This window comes from Oncorhynchus nerka, unplaced genomic scaffold, assembly GCF_034236695.1.
Source record: "Oncorhynchus nerka isolate Pitt River unplaced genomic scaffold, Oner_Uvic_2.0 unplaced_scaffold_1264, whole genome shotgun sequence".
NCBI lineage: Eukaryota > Metazoa > Chordata > Actinopteri > Salmoniformes > Salmonidae > Oncorhynchus > Oncorhynchus nerka.
The window spans coordinates 117,501-143,678 of NW_027040074.1; the positions used below are offsets into that span (position 1 = coordinate 117,501).

The 26,178-nt window shown below is 44.1% G+C and overlaps 1 protein-coding gene across 1 annotated transcript in view; it reads left to right on the forward strand.

Annotated features, from left to right (window-relative positions):
* The window catches only part of LOC135569002 (leucine-rich repeat-containing G-protein coupled receptor 5A-like), a 125,694-nt gene extending 111,375 nt beyond the window's left edge, over window positions 1-14,319 (forward strand). Inside the window, exon 4 of the mRNA XM_065015804.1 lies at window positions 14,244-14,319. Coding sequence (XP_064871876.1) covers window positions 14,244-14,319 — 76 coding nt within the window. The remainder of the gene's footprint in view (window positions 1-14,243) is intronic.
* The last annotated feature ends 11,859 nt before the right edge of the window (window positions 14,320-26,178 follow it).

Here is a 26,178-nt window from a genome sequence, read left to right on the forward strand (position 1 = left end):
TGGCGTGAGTCTCTCTGGGCCGGGTTCTTTTCCTCCGTTTATACAACCTTCTCTCCTTCTTCCCTTTTGAAGACTTCAAAGAGATTTTGTAGCAAGAGAAGAACTACAAAAGGATTTCCCATTTTGTGTAACTTAGATAAAGGATGTTTGTCAAGCAACACATACACTATATATACAAAAGTATGTGGACACCCTTTCAAATTAGTGGATTCTGGGCTATTTCACCCCACATCCATTGCTGACTGGTGTATGAAATCGAGCACACAGTCATGCAATCTCCATAGACAAACATTGGCAGTAGAATGGCCTTACTGAAGAGCTCTGTGACTTTCAACGTGGCACCGTCATAGGATGCCACCTTTCCAACAAGTCAGTTCGTCAAATTTCTGACCTGCTAGTGCTGCACTTGGTCAAATGTTAATGCTGTTATTGTGAAGTGGAAACGTCTAGGAGCAACAACGGCTCAGCCGCGAAGTTGTGAGTGCTGAAGCACATAGCGCGTAAAAATCGTCTGTCCTCGGTTGCAACACTCACTACCGAGTTCCAAACTGCCTCTGGAAGCAACGTCAGCACAAGAACTGTTCATCTGGAGCTTCATAAAATGGGTTTCCATGGCAGAGCAGCCGGACACAAGCCTAAGATCACCATGCGCATTGTCAAGCGTCGTCTGGAGGGGTGTAAAGCTCACTATTGGACTCTGAAGCAGTGGAAACGTGTTTTCTGGAGGGATGAATCACGGTTCACCATCTGGCAGTCCGACAGACAAATCTGGGTTTGGTGGATGCCAGGAGAACACTACCTGCCCCATAGTGCCAACTGTAAAGTTTGGTGGGGGAGGAATAATGGGCTGGGGCTGTTTTTCATGGTTCAGGCCCGTTACTTCCAGTGAAGGGAAATCTTCACTCTACAGCATACAATGACATTCTAGACAATTCTGTGCTTCCAACTTTGTGGCAACAGTTTGGGGGAGGCCCTTTCCTGTTTCAGTATGACATTGCCCCCGTGCACAAAGCAAGGATCATACAGAAATGGTTTGTCGATCGGTGTGGAAGAACTTTACTGGCCTGCACAGAGCCCTGACCTCAACCCCATCGAACACCTTTGGGATGAATTGGAACGCTGACTGCGAGTCAGGCCTAACCGCCCAACATCAGTGTCCGACCTCACTAATGCTCTTGTGGCTGAATGGAAGCAAGTCCCATCAGCAATGTTCCAACATCTAGTGGAAAGCCTTCCCAGAAGAGTGGAGGCTGTTATAGCAGCAATGTTCCAACATCTAGTGGAAACTCTTCCCAGAAGAGTGGAGGCTGTTATAGCAGCAATGTTCCAACATCTAGTGGAAACTCTTCCCAGAAGAGTGGAGGCTGTTATAGCAGCAATGTTCCAACATCTAGTGGAAAGTCTTCCCAGAAGAGTGGAGGCTGTTATAGCAGCAATGTTCCAACATCTAGTGGAAAGCCTTCCCAGAAGAGTGGAGGCTGTTATAGCAGCAATGTTCCAACATCTAGTGGAAAGTCTTCCCAGAAGAGTGGAGGCTGTTATAGCAGTAATGTTCCAACATCTAGTGGAAAGTCTTCCCAGAAGAGTGGAGGCTGTTATAGCAGCAATGTTCCAACATCTAGTGGAAAGTCTTCCCAGAAGAGTGGAGGCTGTTATAGCAGCAATGTTCCAACATCTAGTGGAAAGTCTTCCCAGAAGAGTGGAGGCTGTTATAGCAGCAATGTTCCAACATCTAGTGGAAACTCTTCCCAGAAGAGTGGAGGCTGTTATAGCAGCAAAGAGGGGGGACCAACTCCATATGAATGAGCTTAGAATGAGATGTTCGACGAGCAAGTGTCCACATACTATTGGTAGTGTAGTTTAGTTTATCAATCGGAAGAAGAAGAAGAAGAAAGAAGATGTGTAGTTAAAAAGAAGAACAGGACAGATTTATTAAATATAAAAGTTGATGTATATTCACATATTTTATCCCTTAAAATGAATATTAGTTATAGCAGCTGGTCTGGTTTATCTCTTCATAGAAGAGATGTTTGGTTCTATGAAACCATTTGTTTCATTAGCCTTTCTCCTTGGCATTGTGGGTACACATGCTACCCTACCGTTGTCCGAGGAAGGCTTGTTGTGACTGTTGTCAAGAAGAGTTTTATACTGGACATCTGGGGAGAAGAGGTCTTAGTGGTCAGATAGAGGAATGTGACACACTTTCACAGCCAATCAGATGAGCTCATTAAGTTATTTGTTTGTTTACATTCGCAGCTCGCTCAAACAGGGGAGAGCGAGAGAGACTGGGAGAGAGACTGGGAGAGAGACTGGGAGAGAGACTGGGAGAGAGACTAGGAGACAGACAGAGAGAGAGAGAGACCGAGAGAGAGAGAAACAGACCGAGAGAGAGAGAGAGAGACAGACAGACAGACAGCTAGAGAGAGTTGAGCACACATCTGCCTCTAAGCCTGAATTCCAACATGTTTGGGCAATGTCCACATCCGATGTTCTGCTGCCTGTGATCCTGTCTGTGTGTTCCTCATCTGTGGCTTGACAGACTACGGAACTCTGGGTGAAGATTTAACACCCAGTTTGTTAATGTACAGACAGGAGATTAGATTATGTACTAACACAGTCCAGAGATGTTGTTTCCTAAGGGATCAGCGATAGGATATTTGTGCGTTAGAATTTATACCTATATAAGTATTTTATTTGTGGATGGACAGTGACAGTCAGAAGCTAGAGAGAGACAGATATATATTTTATATTTTATTTGTGGATGGACAGTGACAGTCAGAAGCTAGAGAGAGACAGATATATATTTTATATTTTATTTGTGGATGGACAGTGACAGTCAGAAGCTAGAGAGAGACAGATATATATTTTATATTTTATTTATTTTTTGTTTATTATCTATTTCACTTGATTTGTCATGTTTCTCATGCCAATAAAGCCCTTGAATTGAAATGAAATGAATTGAATTGAATTGACAGATATTGAGGGGGACAGAGAGTAGGGGCCGAGGTGGGATTCGTAACCCTGTGGGTTTATGTGGTCCAGATTTGGCTGCGTTAACACTACACCACAGCAGAGTATTCTGTATGATCTGTGTGCGTTAGGATAGTATATTGTATTATATTGTAGTATATTGTATTATATTGTATTCTATTGTAGTATATTGTAGTATATTGTATTATATTGTAGTATATTGTATTCTATTGTAGTCTATTGTATTATATTGTAGTCTATTGTATTATATTGTAGTCTATTGTAGTCTATTGTAGTCTATTGTAGTCTATTGTAGTCTATTGAATTATATTGTAGTCTATTGTAGTCTATTGTAGTCTATTGTATTATATTGAATTCTATTGTAGTCTATTGTATTATATTGTAGTCTATTGTATTATATTGTAGTCTATTGTAGTCTATTGTATTATATTGTATTCTATTGTAGTCTATTGTATTTCATTTTAATGATGACACACATTACAGTAGGCCTATGCTGTGTTAGTTCTGCCTCAGTACTCTGACACTTAGATTACTATCCACTCATATAAATACTCAGTCTACTCTACAGCTAAAGACTATATAAATACACAGTCTACCCTACAGCTACAGACTATATAAATACACAGTCTACCCTACAGCTACAGACTATATAAATACACAGTCTACCCTACAGCTACAGGCTATATAAATACACAGTCTACCCTACAGCTACAGGCTATATAAATACACAGTCTACCCTACAGCTACAGGCTATATAAATACACAGTCTACAGACTATATAAATACACAGTCTACCCTACAGCTACAGACTATATAAATACACAGTCTACCCTACAGCTACAGGCTATATAAATACACAGTCTACCCTACAGCTACAGACTATATAAATACACAGTCTACCCTACAGCTACAGACTATATAAATACACAGTCTACAGACTATATAAATACACAGTCTACCCTACAGCTACAGACTATATAAATACACAGTCTACAGACTATATAAATACACAGTCTATATAAATACACAGTCCCTACAGCTACAGACTATATAAATACACAGTCTACAGGCTATATAAATACACAGTCTACAGGCTATATAAATACACAGTCTACAGACTATATAAATACACAGTCTACCCTACAGCTACAGACTATATAAATACACAGTCTACAGACTATATAAATACACAGTCTACCCTACAGCTACAGACTATATAAATACACAGTCTACAGGCTATATAAATACACAGTCTACAGACTATATAAATACACAGTCTACCCTACAGCTACAGACTATATAAATACACAGTCTACAGACTATATAAATACACAGTCTACCCTACAGCTACAGGCTATATAAATACACAGTCTACAGGCTATATAAATACACAGTCTACAGGCTATATAAATACACAGTCTACAGGCTATATAAATACACAGTCTACCCTACAGCTACATACTATATAAATACACAGTCTACCCTACAGCTACAGACTATATAAATACACAGTCTACCCTACAGCTACAGGCTATATAAATACACAGTCTACCCTACAGCTACAGGCTATATAAATACACAGTCTACCCTACAGCTACAGACTATATAAATACACAGTCTACAGGCTATATAAATACACAGTCTACCCTACAGCTACAGACTATATAAATACACAGTCTACACAGTCTACTACAGCTACAGGCTATATAAATACACAGTCTACCCTACAGCTACAGGCTATATAAATACACAGTCTACCCTACAGCTATAGACTATATAAATACACAGTATATAAATACACAGTCTACAGCTACAGACTATATAAATACACAGTCTACCCTATATAAATACACAGTCTACAGGCTATATAAATACACAGTCTACCCTACAGCTACAGACTATATAAATACACAGTCTACAGGCTATATAAATACACAGTCTACCCTACAGCTACAGGCTATATAAATACACAGTCTACCCTACAGCTACAGACTATATAAATACACAGTCTACCCTACAGCTACAGGCTATATAAATACACAGTCTACCCTACAGCTACAGGCTATATAAATACACAGTCTACAGGCTATATAAATACTACAGCTACAGGCTATATAAATACACAGTCTACCCTCAGCTACAGGCTACTATATAAATACACAGTCTACCCTACACAGTCTACAGGCTATATAAATACACAGTCTACCCTACAGCTACAGGCTATATAAATACACAGTCTACCCTACAGCTACAGGCTATATAAATACACAGTCTACAGCTACAGGCTACAGTCTACCCTACAGCTACAGGCTATATAAATACACAGTCTACCCTACAGCTACAGGCTATATAAATACACAGTCTACCCTACAGGCTATATAAATACAGTCTACCCTACAGCTATATAAATACACAGTCTACCCTACAGCTACAGACTATATAAATACACAGTCTACCCTACAGCTACAGGCTATATAAATACACAGTCTACCCTACAGCTACAGGCTATATAAATACACAGTCTACCCTACAGCTACAGGCTATATAAATACACAGTCTACAGCTACTATATAAATACACAGTCTACCCTAGCTATATAAAATACACAGTCTACCCTACAGCTACAGGCTATATAAATACACAGTCTACCCTACAGCTACAGGCTATATAAATACACAGTCTACCCTACAGCTACAGGCTATATAAATACACAGTCTACCCTACAGCTATATAAATACAGTCTACCCTACAGCTACTATATAAATACACAGTCTACCCACAGTCTACAGCTACAGGCTATATAAATACACAGTCTACCCTACAGCTATATAAATACACAGTCTACAGACTATATAAATACACAGTCTACCCTACAGCTACAGTCTACCCTACAGCTACTATATAAATACACAGTCTACCCTACAGCTACAGGCTATATAAATACACAGTCTACCCTACAGCTACAGGCTATATAAATACACAGTCTACCCTACAGCTACAGGCTATATAAATACACAGTCTACAGACAGCTACAGGCTATATAAATACACAGTCTACCCTACAGCTACAGGCTATATAAATACACAGTCTACCCTACAGCTACAGGCTATATAAATACACAGTCTACCCTACAGCTACAGGCTATATAAATACACAGTCTACCCTACAGCTACAGGCTATATAAATACACAGTCTACCCTATATAAATACAGCTATAGACTATATAAATAAATACAGTCTACCCTACAGCTACAGGCTATATAAATACACAGTCTACACAGCTACTATATAAATACACAGTCTACCCTACAGCTACAGACTATATAAATACACAGTCTACCCTACAGCTACAGGCTATATAAATACACAGTCTACAGGCTATATAAATACACAGTCTACCCTACAGCTACAGGCTATATAAATACACAGTCTACAGACTATATAAATACACAGTCTACAGGCTATATAAATACACAGTCTACAGGCTATATAAATACACAGTCTACAGACTATATAAATACACAGTCTACCCTACAGCTACAGGCTATATAAATACACAGTCTACCCTACAGCTACATACTATATAAATACACAGTCTACCCTACAGCTACAGGCTATACACAGTAACAGCTACAGACTATATAAATACACAGTCTACCCTACAGCTACAGGCTATATAAATACACAGTCTACCCTACAGCTACAGGCTATATAAATACACAGTCTACCCTATATAAATACACAGTCTACAGCTACAGACTATATAAATACACAGTCTACCCTACAGCTACAGGCTATATAAATACACAGTCTACCCTACAGCTACAGGCTATATAAATACACAGTCTACCCTACAGCTACAGGCTATATAAATACACAGTCTACAGGCTATATAAATACACAGTCTACCCTACAGCTACAGGCTATATAAATACACAGTCTACCCTACAGCTACAGGCTATATAAATACACAGTCTACAGGCTATATAAATACACAGTCTACCCTACAGCTACAGGCTATATAAATACACAGTCTACAGGCTATATAAATACACAGTCTACCCTACAGCTACAGGCTATATAAATACACAGTCTACCCTACAGCTACAGGCTATATAAATACACAGTCTACCCTACAGCTACAGGCTATATAAATACAGCTACAGGCTATATAAATACACAGTCTACCCTACAGCTACAGGCTATATAAATACACAGTCTACCCTACAGCTACAGGCTATATAAATACACAGTCTACAGACTATATAAATACACAGTCTACCCTACAGCTACAGGCTATATAAATACACAGTCTACCCTACAGCTACAGGCTATATAAATACACAGTCTACCCTACAGCTACAGGCTATATAAATACACAGTCTACCCTACAGCTACAGGCTATATAAATACACAGTCTACCCTACAGCTACAGGCTATATAAATACACAGTCTACCCTACAGCTACAGGCTATATAAATACACAGTCTACCCTACAGCTACAGGCTACAGTCTACAGGCTATATAAATACACAGTCTACCCTACAGCTACAGACTATATAAATACACAGTCTACCCTACAGCTACAGGCTATATAAATACACAGTCTACCCTACAGCTACAGACTATATAAATACACAGTCTACCCTACAGCTACAGGCTATATAAATACACAGTCTACCCTACAGCTACAGGCTATATAAATACACAGTCTACCCTACAGCTACAGGCTATATAAATACACAGTCTACCCTACAGCTACAGGCTATATAAATACACAGTCTACCCTACAGCTATATAAATACACAGTCTACCCTACAGCTACAGGCTATATAAATACACAGTCTACCCTACAGCTACAGGCTATATAAATACACAGTCTATATAAATACAGTCTACAGGCTATATAAATACACAGTCTACCCTACAGCTACAGGCTATATAAATACACAGTCTACCCTACAGCTACAGGCTATATAAATACACAGTCTACCCTACAGCTACAGGCTATATAAATACACAGTCTACCCTACAGCTACAGGCTATATAAATACACAGTCTACAGGCTATATAAATACACAGTCTACCCTACAGCTACAGACTATATAAATACACAGTCTACCCTACAGCTACAGGCTATATAAATACACAGTCTACCCTACAGCTACAGGCTATATAAATACACAGTCTACAGGCTATATAAATACACAGTCTACCCTACAGCTACAGACTATATAAATACACAGTCTACCCTACAGCTACAGGCTATATAAATACACAGTCTACCCTACAGCTACAGGCTATATAAATACACAGTCTACCCTACAGCTACAGGCTATATAAATACACAGTCTACCCTACAGCTACAGGCTATATAAATACACAGTCTACAGGCTATATAAATACACAGTCTACAGGCTATATAAATACACAGTCTACCCTACAGCTACAGACTATATAAATACACAGTCTACCCTACAGCTACAGGCTATATAAATACACAGTCTACAGACTATATAAATACACAGTCTACCCTACAGCTACAGGCTATATAAATACACAGTCTACCCTACAGCTACAGGCTATATAAATACACAGTCTACCCTACAGCTACAGACTATATAAATACACAGTCTACCCTACAGGCTATATAAATACAGTCTACCCTACAGCTATATAAATACACAGTCTACCCTACAGCTACAGGCTATATAAATACACAGTCTACCCTACAGCTACAGACTATATAAATACACAGTCTACAGACTATATAAATACACAGTCTACCCTACAGCTACAGGCTATATAAATACACAGTCTACCCTACAGCTACATACTATATAAATACACAGTCTACAGGCTATATAAATACACAGTCTACCCTACAGCTACAGGCTATATAAATACACAGTCTACCCTACAGCTACAGACTATATAAATACACAGTCTACCCTACAGCTACAGGCTATATAAATACACAGTCTACCCTACAGCTACAGGCTATATAAATACACAGTCTACCCTACAGCTACAGGCTATATAAATACACAGTCTACCCTACAGCTACAGGCTATATAAATACACAGTCTACCCTACAGCTACAGGCTATATAAATACACAGTCTACAGGCTATATAAATACACAGTCTACCCTACAGCTACAGACTATATAAATACACAGTCTACCCTACAGCTACAGACTATATAAATACACAGTCTACCCTACAGCTACATACTATATAAATACACAGTCTACCCTACAGCTACAGGCTATATAAAATACACAGTCTACCACAGTCTACCCTACAGCTACAGTCTACTATATAAATACACAGTCTACCCTACAGCTACAGGCTATATAAATACACAGTCTACCCTACAGCTACAGGCTATATAAATACACAGTCTACCCTACAGCTACAGGCTATATAAATACACAGTCTACCCTACAGCTACAGGCTATATAAATACTCTATATAAATACACAGTCTACCCTACAGCTACAGGCTATATAAATACACAGTCTACCCTACAGCTACAGGCTATATAAATACACAGTCTACCCTACAGCTACAGGCTATATAAATACACAGTCTACAGACTATATAAATACACAGTCTACCCTACAGCTACAGGCTATATAAATACACAGTCTACAGGCTATATAAATACACAGTCTACCCTACAGCTACAGGCTATATAAATACACAGTCTACAGGCTATATAAATACACAGTCTACCCTACAGCTACAGGCTATATAAATACACAGTCTACCCTACAGCTACAGACTATATAAATACACAGTCTACCCTACAGCTACAGGCTATATAAATACACAGTCTACCCTACAGCTACAGGCTATATAAATACACAGTCTACCCTACAGCTACAGGCTATATAAATACACAGTCTACACAGCTACAGGCTATACACAGTCTACCCTACAGCTACAGGCTATATAAATACACAGTCTACCCTACAGCTACAGGCTATATAAATACACAGTCTACCCTACAGCTACAGGCTATATAAATACACAGTCTACAGGCTATATAAATACACAGTCTACAGGCTATATAAATACACAGTCTACCCTACAGCTACAGGCTATATAAATACACAGTCTACCCTACAGCTACAGACTATATAAATACACAGTCTACAGACTATATAAATACACAGTCTACCCTACAGCTACAGGCTATATAAATACACAGTCTACCCTACAGCTACAGGCTATATAAATACACAGTCTACAGGCTAGTCTACCCTACAGGCTATATAAATACACAGTCTACCCTACAGCTACAGGCTATATAAATACACAGTCTACCCTACAGCTACAGGCTATATAAATACACAGTCTACCCTACAGCTACAGGCTATATAAATACACAGTCTACCCTACAGCTACAGACTATATAAATACACAGTCTACCCTACAGCTACAGGCTATATAAATACACAGTCTACCCTACAGCTACAGGCTATATAAATACACAGTCTACAGGCTATATAAATACACAGTCTACCCTACAGCTACAGGCTATATAAATACACAGTCTACCCTACAGCTACAGGCTATATAAATACACAGTCTACCCTACAGCTACAGGCTATATAAATACACAGTCTACAGGCTACACAGCTACCCTACAGCTACAGGCTATATAAATACACAGTCTACCCTACAGCTACAGGCTATATAAATACACAGTCTACTATATAAATACACAGTCTACCCTACAGTCTACAGGCTATATAAATACACAGTCTACCCTACAGCTACAGGCTATATAAATACACAGTCTACCCTACAGCTACAGGCTATATAAATACACAGTCTACCCTACAGCTACAGGCTATATAAATACACAGTCTACCCTACAGCTACAGGCTATATAAATACACAGTCTACAGGCTATATAAATACACAGTCTACCCTACAGCTACAGGCTATATAAATACACAGTCTACCCTACAGCTACAGGCTATATAAATACACAGTCTACCCTACAGCTACAGGCTATATAAATACACAGTCTACCCTACAGCTACAGGCTATATAAATACACAGTCTACCCTACAGCTACAGACTATATAAATACACAGTCTACAGGCTATATAAATACACAGTCTACCCTAGACTATATAAATACACAGTCTACCCTACAGCTATAAATACACAGTCTACTAGGCTATAAAATACACAGTCTACCCTACAGCTACAGACTATATAAATACACAGTCTACAGGCTATATAAATACACAGTCTACCCTACAGCTACAGGCTATATAAATACACAGTCTACCCTACAGCTATAGACTATATAAATACACAGTCTACAGGCTATATAAATACACAGTCTACCCTACAGCTACAGGCTATATAAATACACAGTCTACCCTACAGCTACAGGCTATATAAATACACAGTCTACCCTACAGCTACAGACTATATAAATACACAGTCTACCCTACAGCTACAGACTATATAAATACACAGTCTACAGGCTATATAAATACACAGTCTACAGACTATATAAATACACAGTCTACCCTACAGCTACAGGCTATATAAATACACAGTCTACCCTACAGCTACAGGCTATATAAATACACAGTCTACCCTACAGCTACAGACTATATAAATACACAGTCTACCCTACAGCTACAGACTATATAAATACACAGTCTACCCTACAGCTACAGACTATATAAATACACAGTCTACCCTACAGCTACAGGCTATATAAATACACAGTCTACAGACTATATAAATACACAGTCTACCCTACAGCTATATAAATACACAGACTATATAAATACACAGTCTACCCTACAGCTACAGGCTATATAAATACTACACAGTCTACCCTACAGCTACAGGCTATATAAATACACAGTCTACCCTACAGCTACAGACTATATAAATACACAGTCTACCCTACAGCTACAGACTATATAAATACACAGTCTACCCTACAGCTACAGACTATATAAATACACAGTCTACCCTACAGCTACAGGCTATATAAATACACAGTCTACCCTACAGCTACAGACTATATAAATACACAGTCTACCCTACAGCTACAGGCTATATAAATACACAGTCTACAGTCTACAGCTATATAAATACACAGTCTACCCTACAGCTACAGACTATATAAATACACAGTCTACCCTACAGTCTACAGACTATATAAATACACAGTCTACCCTACAGCTACAGGCTATATAAATACACAGTCTACAGGCTATATAAATACACAGCTACCCTATATATAAATACACAGTCTACCCTACAGCTACAGACTATATAAATACACAGTCTACCCTACAGCTACAGACTATATAAATACACAGTCTACCCTACAGCTACAGGCTATATAAATACACAGTCTACCCTACAGCTACAGACTATATAAATACACAGTCTACAGGCTATATAAATACACAGTCTACCCTACAGCTACAGACTATATAAATACACAGTCTACCCTACAGCTACAGGCTATATAAATACACAGTCTACCCTACAGCTACAGGCTATATAAATACACAGTCTACCCTACAGCTACAGGCTATATAAATACACAGTCTACCCTACAGCTACAGGCTATATAAATACACAGTCTACCCTACAGCTATATAAATACAGACTATATAAATACACAGTCTACCCTACAGCTATAAATACACAGTCTAGGCTATATAAATACACAGTCTACCCTACAGCTACAGACTATATAAATACACAGTCTACCCTACAGCTATAGACTATATAAATACACAGTCTACAGACTATATAAATACACAGTCTACCCTACAGCTACAGGCTATATAAATACACAGTCTACCCTACAGCTACAGGCTATATAAATACACAGTCTACCCTACAGCTACAGGCTATATAAATACACAGTCTACCCTACAGCTACAGGCTATATAAATACACAGTCTACCCTACAGCTACAGACTATATAAATACACAGTCTACCCTACAGCTACAGGCTATATAAATACACAGTCTACCCTACAGCTACAGACTATATAAATACACAGTCTACCCTACAGCTACAGGCTATATAAATACACAGTCTACAGACTATATAAATACACAGTCTACCCTACAGCTACAGGCTATATAAATACACAGTCTACCCTACAGCTACAGACTATATAAATACACAGTCTACCCTACAGCTACAGACTATATAAATACACAGTCTACCCTACAGCTACAGACTATATAAATACACAGTCTACAGGCTATATAAATACACAGTCTACCCTACAGCTACAGGCTATATAAATACACAGTCTACCCTACAGCTATAGGCTATATAAATACACAGTCTACCCTTGTCTACCCTACAACTGTTCTGTGTCACCTCTCTCTGATAGATTTTAAAGGGTCTGTGTTCTGTGTCACCTCTCTCTGATAGATGTTAAAGGGTCTGTGTTCTGTGTCACCTCTCTCTGATAGATTTTAAAGGGTCTGTGTTCTGTGTCACCTCTCTCTGATAGATGTTAAAGGGTCTGTGTTCTGTGTCACCTCTCTCTGATATATTTTAAAGGGTCTGTGTTCTGTGTCAGTGTCACCTCTCTCTGATAGATTTTAAAGGGTCTGTGTTCTGTGTCACCTCTCTCTGATAGATTTTAAAGGGTCTGTGTTCTGTGTCACCTCTCTCTGATAGATTTTAAAGGGTCTGTGTTCTGTGTCACCTCTCTCTGATAGATTTTAAAGGGTCTGTGTTCTGTGTCACCTCTCCCTGATAGATTTTAAAGGGTCTGTGTTCTGTGTCAGTGTCACCTCTCTCTGATAGATTTTAAAGGGTCTGTGTTCTGTGTCACCTCTCTCTGATAGATTTTAAAGGGTCTGTGTTCTGTGTCACCTCTCTCTGATAGATGTTAAAGGGTCTGTGTTCTGTGTCACCTCTCTCTGATATATTTTAAAGGGTCTGTGTTCTGTGTCACCTCTCTCTGATAGATTTTAAAGGGTCTGTGTTCTGTGTCACCTCTCTCTGATAGATTTTAAAGGGTCTGTGTTCTGTGTCACCTCTCTCTGATTGATTTTAAAGGGTCTGTGTTCTGTGTCACCTCTCTCTGATAGATTTTAAAGGGTCTGTGTTCTGTGTCACCTCTCTCTGATAGATGTTGTCTAAGTCATAGAGAGCCTTTCAGGTGCGCCATCAGTTTTCTTCCCCCTGCCCTGACGATCTCTTGCGTTTTATCTTCCCATGCAGGATGCTTCAGAACAACCAGCTACGACGGGTTCCAGGCGAAGCCCTTCAGAACCTCAGGAACCTCCAGTCTCTGTGAGTCGATCTTCTCCCTCCTCCATCATCGCTGCTGCCTGGTCGAAATTAAAGAAGCTCTTTTTTCAATAGGAATGAGCCTCTCTTCTCACTACCGTTCTCCTCTCTCTCTGTCTCTCTGTCTCTCTTTCTCTCTCTCTCTCTTTCTCTTTCTCTTTCTCTTTCTCTTTCTCTCTCTTTCTCTTTCTCTCTCTCTTTCTCTTTCTCTTCTCTCTCTCTCTCTCTCTCTCTCTCTCTCTCTCTCTCTCTCTCTCTCTCTCTCTCTCTCTCTCTCTGTCTCTCTCTCTCTCTCTCTCTCTCTCTCTCTCTCAATTCATTTCAAGGGACTTTATTGACATGGGAAACATATGTTAACATTGCCAACGCAAGTGAAATAGATAATAACAAAAGTGAAACAAACAATAAAAAATGAACAGTAAATATTACACTCACAAAGTTTGCAAAAGAATAAAGACATTTCATATGTCATTATGTCTACAGTATATACAGTGTTGTAATGATGTGCAAATAGTTAAATTACAAAATGGAAAATAAATACACATAAATATGGGTTGTATTTAGTTAGTTAGTAGTTATTTAGTTAGTTTATTTAGTTAGTTGTTCTTCACTGGTTGACCTTTTGTTGTGGCAACAGGTCACAAATCGTGCTGCTGTGATGGAACACTGTGGTAATTCTTTGTGGGTCTCTGTAATCGGAGCAAAATATGTGTCTCTAATATGGTCATACATTGGGCAGGAGGTTAGGAAGTGCAGATCAGTTTCCACTTCAATTTGTGGGCAGTGAGCACATAGCCTGTCTTCTCTTGAGAGCCATGTCTGCCTACGTCGTCCTTTCTCACTGAGTCTGTACATAGTCAAAGCTGTCCTTAAGTTTGGGTCAGTCACAGTGGTCAGGTATTCTGCCACTGTGTACTCTCTGTTTAGCGCCAAATAGCATACTAGTTTGCTCAGTTTTTTTGTTAATTCTATCTACTGTGTCAAGTAATTCTCTTTTTGTTTTCTCATGATTTGGTTAGGTCTAATTGTGTTGCTGTCCTGGGTAGAGGTCGACCGATTATGATTTTTCAACGCCGATACCGATACCGATTATTGGAGGACCCAAAAAAAAAGCCGATACCGATTAATCGCCTGATTTAAAAAAAAAAATATTTGTAATAATGACAATTACAACAATACTGAATGAACACTTATTTTAACTTAATATAATATATCAATAAAATCAATTTAGCCTCAAATAAATAATGAAACATGTTCAATTTGGTTTAAATAATGCAAAAATATAGTGTTGGAGAAGAAAGTAAAAGTGCAATATGTGCCGTGTAAGAAAGCTAACGTTTCAGTTCCTTGCTCAGAACATGAGAACATATGAAAGCTGGTGGTTCCTTTTAACATGAGACTTCAATATTCCCAGATAAGAAGTTTTAGGTTGTAGTTATTATAGGAATTATAGGACTACTTCCCTCTATACCATTTATATTTTATATACCTTTTGACTATTGAATGCCAGTGTAACAGTATAACTTCCGTCCCTCTCCTCGCTCCTACCTGGGCTCGAACCAGAAACACAACGACAACAGCCACCCTCGAAGCAGCGTTACCCATGCAGAGCAAGGGGAACAACCACTCCAAGTCTCTGAGCGAGTGACATTTGAAACGCTAATAGCGCGCACCCCGCTAACTAGCTAGCCATTTCACATCGGTTACACCAGCCTCATCTCTGGTGTTGATCGGCTTGAAGTCATAAACAGCTGCTGGCAAACGCAGGAAAGTGCTGTTTGAATGAATGCTTACGAGACTGCTGCTGCCTACCATCGCTCAGTCAGACTGCTGCTGCCTACCATCGCTCAGTCAGACTGCTGCTGCCTACCACCGCTCAGTCAGACTGCTGCTGCCTACCATCGCTCAGTCAGACTGCTGCTGCCTACCACCGCTCAGTCAGACTGCTGCTGCCTACCACCGCCAGACTGCTGCTGCAGGCTGCAGGCTGCTGCTGCCTACCATCGCTCAGTCAGACTGCTGCTGCCTACCACCGCTCAGTCAGACTGCTGCTGCCTACCACCGCTCAGTCAGACTGCTGCTGCCTACCACCGCTCAGTCAGACTGCTGCTGCCTACCACCGCTCAGTCAGACTGCTGCTGCCTAGTCAGACTGCTGCTGCCTACCATCGCTCAGTCAGACTGCTGCTGCCTACCATCGCTCAGTCAGACTGCTCTATCAAATCATACACTTAGTTATAACATAATAACACACAGAAATAGGTCATTAATATGGTCGAATCTGGAAACTATCATCTCGAAAACAAGACGTTTATTCTTTCAGTGACATACGGGAACCGTTCTGTATTTTATCTAACGGGTGGCATCCATAAGTCTAAATATTCCTGATACATTGCACAACCTTCAATGTTGTAAAATTCTGGCAAATTAGTTTTGCAATGAGCCAGGCGGCCCTAACTGTTGCATATACACTGACTCTGCGTGCAATGAACGCAAGAGAAGTGACACAATTTCACATTGCCTGCTAACCTGGATTTCCTTTAGCTAAATATGCAGGTTTAAAAATATATACTTGTGTGTATTGATTTTAAGAAAGGCATTGATGTTTATGGTTAGGTACATGTTGGAGCAACGATACGCACCGCATCGATTATATGCAACGCAGGACACGCTAGATAAACTAGTAATATCATCAACCATGTGTAGTTAACTAGTGATTATGATTGATTGTTTTTTATAAGATAAGTTTAATGCTAGCTAGCAACTTACCTTGGCTTTACTGCATTCGCGTAACAGGCAGTCTCCTCGTGGAATGCAATGTAATCAGGTGGTTAGAGCGTTGGACTAATTAACTGTAAGGTTGCAAGATTGAATCCCCCGAGCTGACAAGGTAAAAATCTGTCGTTCTGCCCCTGAACGAGGCAGTTAACCCACCGTTCCAAGGCCGTCATTGAAAGTAAGAATGTGTTCTTAATAAAAAATAAAATAAAATATTGTCCAAATCGGTATCCAAAAATACAGATTTCCGATTGTTATGAAAACTTGAAATCGGCCCTAAATAATCGGCCTTTCCGATTCATCAGTCGACCTCTAGTCCGGGGTGTGTCTGTGTTTGTGAACAGAGCCCCAGGACCAGCTTGCTTAGGGGACTCATCACCAGATCCATCTCTCTGTAGGTGATGGCTTTGTTATGGAAGGTTTGGGAATCACGTCCTTTTAGGTGGTTGTAGAATATAACGGCTCTTTTCTGGATTTTGATAATTAGTGGGTATCGGCCTAATTCTGCTCTGCATGCATTATTTGGTGTGTTATGTTGTACGCAGAGGATTTGGTGTTTGTCCCATTTTGTGAATTCTTGGTTGCTGAGCGGACCCCAGACCTCACAACCATAAAGGGCAATAGGTTCTATAACTATTTTTTATACAGATCCTAATTCTCTCTCTCTCTCTCTCTCTCTCTCTCTCTCTCTCTCGCGCTCTCTCTCTCGCGCTCTCTCTCTCTCTCTCTCTCGCGCTCTCTCTCGCGCTCTCTCTCGCGCTCTCTCTCTCTATCTTTCCTCCTCTCTCTCTCTCTCTCTCTCTCTCTCTCTCTCTCTCTCTCTCGCGCTCTCTCTCTCCTCTCTCTGTCTCTCTCTCTCTCTCCTCTCGCTCTGTCTCTCTCCTCTCGCTCTGTCTCTCTCTCTCTCCTCTCGCTCTCTCTCGCTCTCTCCTCTCGCTCTGTCTCTCTCTCTCCTCTCACTCTGTCTCTCTCTCTCTCCTCTCACTCTGTCTCTCTCTCTCTTTCTCACTCTCTCTCTCTCTCTTTCTTCTCTCTCTCTCTATCTTTCTCCTCTCTCTCTCTCTCTCTATCTTTCTCCTCTCTCTCTCTCTTTCTTCTCTCTCTCTCTCTCTCTTTCTTCTCTCTCTCTACCTTTCTTCTCTCTCTCCATCCCCTGTCTATCCTTGACCTTTTCCTTCTTCCTTTAAAGAAATCTCCAGGCAACTAGAGGCCATCTCCACTTTCGGTTTCAGCAACAATTACTGTGTTTTTTATCAGGCTCTTACTCTCTCCCTCTCTCCATAAGTGGCCTGGACTTTTAATTACCATATGAAACGGGGCTGGGAGAAGGAAACGGGGACTGATGGGGTTGGAGGGGTGGGAGAGGTGAGTGTGCTTGTGTGTTTGTGCGTTTGCGTTTGCGTTTGTTTGTTTGTGTGTGTGTGTGTGTGTGTGTGTGTGTGTGTGTGTGTGTGTGTGTGTGTGTGTGTGTGTGTGTGTGTGTGTGTGTGTGTAAAATGGGGTGGAGGGGTACAGAGAGAGTTGGAATGGAGAGTCTAAATCAATGTGGGCCCATAGAGAGAGCCTTACCTTTGATCAGCGGAGAAAGAAGAGACGAAGAAGAGGGGAGATAGGAAGGAGAGGAGGGGGAAGGAGAGGAGGGGATTGTCTTTCACTGGAGTCACTTCTCTTATCTTTACCTTCCTCCTCCTCTCTCCTTCCCCCTCCTCTCCTTCCCCCTCCTCTCCTTCCCCCTCCTCTCCTTCCCTCTCTCTCCTTCCCCCTCATCTCCTTCCCCCTCCTCCCTTCCCTCCTCCTCTCCTTTCCCCTCCTCCTCTCCTTTCCCCTCCTCCTCTCCTCCCCCTCCTCTGTCCTTCCGCCTCCTCTCCTTCCCCCTCCTCTCCTTCCCTCCTCCTCTCCTTTCACCTCCTCTCTCCTTCCTCCTCCTCCCTTTCCCCTCCTCCTCTCCTTCCCCCTCCTCTGTCCTTCCACCTCCTCTCTCCATCCCTCCTCCTCTCCTTTCCCCTCCTCCTCTCCTTTCCCCTCCTCCTCTCCTTTCTCCTCCTCTCTCCTTTCCCATTCTCTCACCTTTCTCCTCCTCCTCCTCTCTCCTTTCCCACCTCTCTCCTTTCCCCTCCTCTCTCCTTTCCCCGCCTCTCTCCCTTCTCTCCTCCTCTCCTTCCTCCTCCTCTCTCCTTTCTCCTCCTCTCTCTATCCCTCCTCCTCTCATTTCCCCTCCTCCTCTCCTTTCTCCTCCTCTCTCCTTTCTCCTACTCTCCATCCTCCTCTCTCCTTTCCCCCTCTCTCCTTTCTCCTCCTTTCTCATTTCCCCTCCTCTCTCCTTTCCCCTCCTCTCTCCTTTCCCCTCCTCTCTCCCTTCTCTCCTCCTCTTCTTCCTCCTCCTCTCTCCTTTCCCCTCCTCTCTCCTTTCCCCGCCTCTCTCCCTTCTCTCCTCCTCTCCTTTCCCCTCCTCTCTCCTTTCCCCTCCTCTCTCCTTTCCCCACCTCTCTCCTTTCCCAGCCTCTCTCCCTTCTCTCCTCCTCTCCTTCCTCCTCCTCTCTCCTTCCTCTTCCTCTCTCCTTCTCTCCTCCTCTCCTTCCTCCTCCTCTCTCCTTCCTCTTCCTCTCTCCCTTCTCTCCTTTCCCCTCCTCTCTCCTTTCCCCGCTTCTCTCCCTTCTCTCCTCCTCTCCTTCCTCCTCCTCTCTCCTTTCTCCTCCTCTCTCCTTCCCCTCTCTCCTTCCTCCTCCTCTCTCCTTTCTCCTCCTCTCTCCTTCCCCCTCCTCTCTCTTCCCCCTCCAAACGCATGTGGATTATCAGTCTAAGATCACATTCATTAATAAGCATTGTCCCATACGGCGTCTGTCTCGCTCAGAGCAGGTTGGCAGGGAGAACAGAGCAGCTGTTGTTACCTCAACAGGTCTGAATGTGTGTTGTACAGACAGAGTGGCTGGGGCCTAGATGGAACTATAGGGCTCTGGTCTAAAGCAGTGCACTATAAAGGGAATAGGGTCTTCAGTAACAGTGGTCTTCAGTAGCAGTGGTCTTCAGTAAGAGTAGTCTTCAGTAACAGTAGTCTTCAGTAAGAGTAGTCTTCAGTAACAGTGGTCTTCAGTAACAGTGGTCTTCAGTAACAGTAGTCTTCAGTAACAGTGGTCTTCAGTAACAGTGGTCTTCAGTAACAGTAGTCTTCAGTAACAGTAGTCTTCAGTAACAGTAGTCTTCAGTAACAGTGGTCTTCAGTAACAGTGGTCTTCAGTAACAGTGGTCTTCAGTAACAGTAGTCTTCAGTAAGATTTAAGGGACAGATCCTTTTGGACGTTTTGTTTCCTAAATGTTGTCTCTGGAGCGAAGGGAGAGTTGGAGGGTTGGAGGGAGAGTCAGGGGGTCGGAGGGAGAGTCGGAGTGGCGGAGGGAGAGTCGGAGTGGCGGAGGGAGAGTCGGAGTGGCGGAGGGAGAGTCAGGGGGTCGGAGGGAGAGTCAGGGGTCGGAGGGGGCCGGAGGGAGAGTCAGGGAGTCGGAGGGAGAGTCAGGGGTCGGAGGGAGAGTCGGAGGGCGGAGGGAGAGTCGGAGTGGCGGAGGGAGAGTCGGAGGTGGGAGGGAGAGTCAGAGGGTGGGAGGGAGAGTCGGAGGGTCGGAGGAGGGTCGGAGGGAGAGTCGGAGGGTCGGAGGGAGAGTCGGAGGGTCGGATGGAGAGTCGGAGGGTCGGATGGAGAGTCGGAGGGAGAATCAGATGGTCGGAGGGAGAGTCAGGGGTTGGAGGGAGAGTCAGGGGTGGGAGGGAGAGTCAGAGGGTGGGAGGGAGAGTCGGGAGGGTCGGAGGGAGGGTCGGAGGGAGAGTCGGAGGGTCGGATGGAGAGTCGGAGGGTCGGATGGAGAGTCGGAGGGTCGGATGGAGAGTCGGAGGGTCGGATGGAGAGTCGGAGGGAGAATCAGATGGTCGGAGGGAGAGTCAGGGGTTGGAGGGAGAGTCAGAGGGTTGGAGGGAGAGTCAGAGGGTTGGAGGGAGAGTCAGGGGGTTGGAGGGAGAGTCGGAGGGTCGGAGGGAGAGTCGGAGGGTCGGAGGGAGAGTCGGAGGGTCGGAGGGAGAGTCGGAGGGTCAGAGGGAGAGTCGGAGGGAGGAGGGAGAGTCGGGGTCGGAGGGAGAGTCGGAGGGAGAGTCGGGGGTTGGAGGGAGAGTCGGAGGGTCGGAGGGAGAGTCAGAGGGTCGGAGGGAGAGTCGGAGGGTCGGAGGGAGAGTCGGAGGGTCGGAGGGAGAGTCAGAGGGTCGGAGGGAGTCGGAGTCGGAGGGTCGGGAGGGGAGAGATCGGAGGAAGTCGGGGTCAGAGGGAGAGTCAGAGGGTCTTAGGGAGAGTCAGAGGGTCGGGTTGGGGAGTCAGAGGGTTGAAAGGAGGGAGAACTACCAAACACCTCAGAGGAGTTGTTGAGGGAGAGTCAGAGTGGCGGGAGGAGGTTGAAAGGATGGGGAGAAGATGAGAGAGAATGTTGGGGACGTCCACAGGCTGCTAGGGTGGACTATAATGTACCTCCGAGCGTGTATCTTATGTTGCAGTTACACAAAGGCGCTGAGGACTACAAACACCTCAACGAGTGAATAGAGTTATGTTGAGGAGCGAACGCAGGCTGCTAGGGCGGAGGACTACCAAACACCTCAGAGGAGTTGAAAGAGTTATGTTGGGGAGCGAACGCAGGCTGCTAGGGCGGAGGACTACCAAACACCTCAGAGGAGTTGAAAGAGTTATGTTGGGGAGCGAACGCAGGCTGCTAGGGCGGAGGACTACCAAACACCTCCGAGACGTTGTTGAAGGAGTTATGTTGGGGAGCGAACGCAGGCTGCTAGGGCGGAGGACAAACAAACACCTTTTCAGCCACACAGGACTGACACAAGAGGTTACAAAGCTAGGGAGGAGGGACAGGGAGAGGGTTACAGAATCCCCTTTCAACCCAACAACAAACAAGCCTGACATCTCAGGTCACTGTTCCAGTCGGGCTGGGTGGGGCGGAGAAGGAGGGGCAGCTCTCCACCAGGTAGATCTCCTCTCTTATTGGCTCAGACCGAGGTAGCTCTCCTCTCTTATTGGCTCAGACCGGAGACAGGAGCAGACAGCAGGCAGTGGGTTGGAACCAGCGTTTGTCTCCTCAGACAATGTGTCTGTTTTCAGTCTGAAAGCGTTTTTTTGTTTAGGTGCAGGATAATTACAGACGGTGACTGACTGACTCTTTTTAAAGGAAGACAATCTGACCTTCATACGGGAGACAGTCAGACAGACAGACAGGCAGACAGGCAGGCAGGCAGGCAGACAGGCAGACAGGCAGGCAGGCAGACAGGCAGGCAGCATGCATGCATGCATGCAGGCAGACAGACAGACAGACAGACAGGCAGGCAGGCAGGCAGACAGACAGACAGGCAGGCAGGCAGGCAGGCAGTCAGACAGACAGACAGACAGGCAGGCAGACAGACAGGCAGACAGACAGACAGACAGACAGACAGACAGACAGACAGACAGACAGACAGACAGACAGACAGACAGACAGGTATGCAGGCAGGCAGACAGGAGTCTTGTGCTCTCTGATCACCAGATCAGACCAGAGAAGAACAGACCAGAGAAGAACAGACCAGAGAAGAACAGACCAGAGAAGACCAGACCAGAGAAGACCAGACCAAAGCGTAGTGGCAGGCTGAGCAAGCATGGACCTCCTGTCTCTGAGACGTGTTTCCTCCCCCTCCTCCCTTCCTCCCCCCTCCACAAATATACATCTACATCTTAGGACTCTGCAGAGCTCTCCGTGATGGCGGAAATGTGATCTGCACCATATTTACTAAACACGCTTCTGTCAACAATTTAAAGTGAAAATATACAAATAGCGTAAATGAATTGGAGAGAGAGAGAGACAGAGAGAGACAGAGAGAGACAGAGAGAGAGAGAGAGAGAGAGAGAGACAGAGAGAGACAGAGAGAGAGAGAGAGAGAGAGAGAGACAGAGAGAGACAGAGAGAGAGAGAGAGACAGAGAGAGAGAGAGAGAGAGAGAGAGAGAGAGAGAGAGAGAGAGAGAGAGAGAGAGAGACAGAGAGAGAGAGAGAGAGAGAGAGACAGAGAGAGAGAGAGAGAGAGAGAGAGAGAGAGACAGAGAGAGAGAGAGAGAGAGAGAGAGAGAGAGAGAGAGAGAGAGAGAGAGAGAGAGACAGAGAGAGAGAGAGAGAGAGAGAGAGAGAGAGAGAGAGAGAGAGAGAGAGAGAGAGAGAGAGAGAGAGAGACAGAGAGAGAGACAGAGAGAGAGAGAGAGAGAGAGAGAGAGAGAGAGAGGCAGAGAGAGAGAGAGAGAGAGAGAGAGAGAGAGAGACACAGAGCCAGAGAGAGAGAGGAGAGAGAGAGAGAGAGAGAGAGAGAGGGAGAGAGAGAGAGAGAGAGAGAGAGAGAGAGAGAGAGAGAGACAGAGGGGGGGTAAATACCCAGCCGTGTTTATCAGTGGAATGACAGTTGTTCTCCGCTCCCTCACGCAGTGTGTGTGTGGGGTCAGGACCCCCCCCCATCCATACACACTCTCACACACGATGTGGTCTGAATCAACCACCCAAGGATGTTGTGTGTGTGTGTGTTCTGTCAGGGCCCCCCCATCCATACACACTCTCACACACACACGATGTGGTCTGAATAAACCACCCAAGGATGTTGTGTGTGTGTGAGAGGGTGCTGGAGGGTTCATGGCAAAGGTGTTATTCTGCAGTTACTGGGAGCTGCTGTCTCTCACACTGCAGTGTGTTACTGAGAGCTGCTGTCTCTCACACTGCAGTGTGTTACTGAGAGCTGCTGTCTCTCACACTGCAGTGTGTTACTGAGAGCTGCTGTCTCTCACACTGCAGTGTGTTACTGGGAGCTGCTGTCTCTCACACTGCAGTGTGTTACTGGGAGCTGCTGTCTCTCACACTGCAGTGTGTTACTGGGAGCTGCTGTCTCTCACACTGCAGTGTGTTACTGAGAGCTGCTGTCTCTCACACTGCAGTGTGTTACTGAGAGCTGCTGTCTCTCACACTGCAGTGTTTTACTGAGAGCTGCTGTCTCTCACACTGCAGTGTGGTACTGAGAGCTGCAAGCAGACGGACAACTCCAGAAACACCCCACCCCAACCTCACTCCTTCCTCCGGCCTCCCCCTCCCATCAACCCCTGCTCTCCTCTCCTCTCCTCTCACCCATCCCAACAGCCAGGCAGATGTGCCCCTCCTTGGGGAATTTTGATTGGATGAAGCGGAGTCTAAAGTTTCCACTCGGACCACCTTGTGAGCCAGAGTTATGAGGAGAGAGCTTCGCCTCGGCTACCATCCTCCCGTCCGTCCACCTCCGACTGAAGCCCCTTTGCTATGTAAAGAGAAATAAACCAGAACAATATCCTCCTAGATTCCACATAGCTCAGTCCAATCATTTATACAGGGGATGTACGGAGAGAGAGAGAGAGAGAGAGAGAGAGAGAGAGACCGAGAGAGACAGAGAGAGACAGAGAGAGAGAGAGACAGAGAGAGAGAGAGAGAGAGAGAGAGAGAGACCGAGAGAGAGAGAGAGAGAGACCGAGAGAGAGAGAGAGAGAGACCGAGAGAGGCCGAGAGAGAGAGAGAGAGAGAGAGAGAGAGAGAGAGACTGTATATATATATATATATATATATATATATATATATACAGTGTCTCTCTCTCTCTCTCTCTCTGTCTCTCTCTCTCTGTCTCTCTCTGTCTCTCTATGCCATTACAAATGGCATATTATATATATATTGTGGCAAACCTCTTCAAGGTTAGGAGCGTTTGTCACAAACTAAGTGGTAAACTGTCACCAAATCACCCAAGAATGAGAGTTCTTTCGAACAGGACAGTACCTGTGTGTTTGTCCTGGTCCACCCAGGCCGTAGGCGAGGTCAAGGATAGCAGGGTTCGGTACACGAATCGGGTTCTCGGTAGGTCCAGGTCCAAACGCCAACAGGTAAGTCCAAAACAATCCAGCTCATACACGGTAAATCCAGCCAATCTCTATAGTCTCTTTCTCTATTGTTCATAGCTCCTTCCAGCACTCTCTCTTCCTCTTCCTGGTTTTTCTTGACCCTTTATCTGTGAGTCGGCTCCACCTTCTGAGGGTTCCCCTTGCTTCTGGGACTTGTAGTTTTGGCGGTCGGCCATTTTGTGATCTGTAGTTCTGACAGGGGTGGCCATTTTAGTGATCGGGCAGAGCCCGTTTATTAGTTCTGCTCTCACATATCTGCCACTTATCACTCGACCCCCTTCTTTGCCACATATCTCTCCCCTAGATCCGACCTAGGTCGGGCTACCGCAGCAAAATATGCATGCATGCGGGATAACCCATCCGCGTTTCCCATTTCCTTCCCTGCTCTGTGTTTCAAGTCAAAATGAAACGGTTGGAGACTCAAAACCACCGCATCACCCGAGCGTTCTTCTCTTTAGCCCTATGCATCCAGGTGAGTGGGGCATGGTCACTGATGAGGGTGAAGTGGCGCCCAGCAGGTAGTACTTCAGGCTTTCTAGAGCCCACTTTACTGCCAGCGCCTCTTTCTCAACGACTGAGTAGTTGGTTTCCCGTGGTTCCAGCTTCCTGCTTAAAAACAGGATGGGGTGTTCCACCCCTTCTACCTCTTGGGATAGCACTGCTCCCAAGCCGACCTCTGAGGCATCCGTCTGAACCACAAACTCTTTCTCAAAGTCTGGTACCACCAGCACTGGATTACAGCAGAGAGCCTCCTGTAATGTCCTAAATGCTTTGGTGGCCCTTTCATCCCATTTGACCATGTTTGGCCCTCTGGCTCTAGTCATGTCGGTAAGTGGGGCGGCCACTGTGGCATAACTTGGGATGAACTTCCGGTAGTAACCGGTCAGCCCTAGGAAGGCTCGAACCTGCTTCTTATTTACTGGTTTCGGCCATTCTCTAATTGCCTTCACCTTCTTATGTTGGGGTTTGATTAACCCTCTTCCCACAGTGTATCCCAGGTACTCTGTTTCCTCTAACCCCACATAACACTTGGCAGGGTTTGCTGTGAGCCCTGCCTTTCTAAGGGCGTCTAACACTGCCTGTACCCGGGGTAAGTGGGATTCCCAATCTGGGCTGTAGATCCCCACGT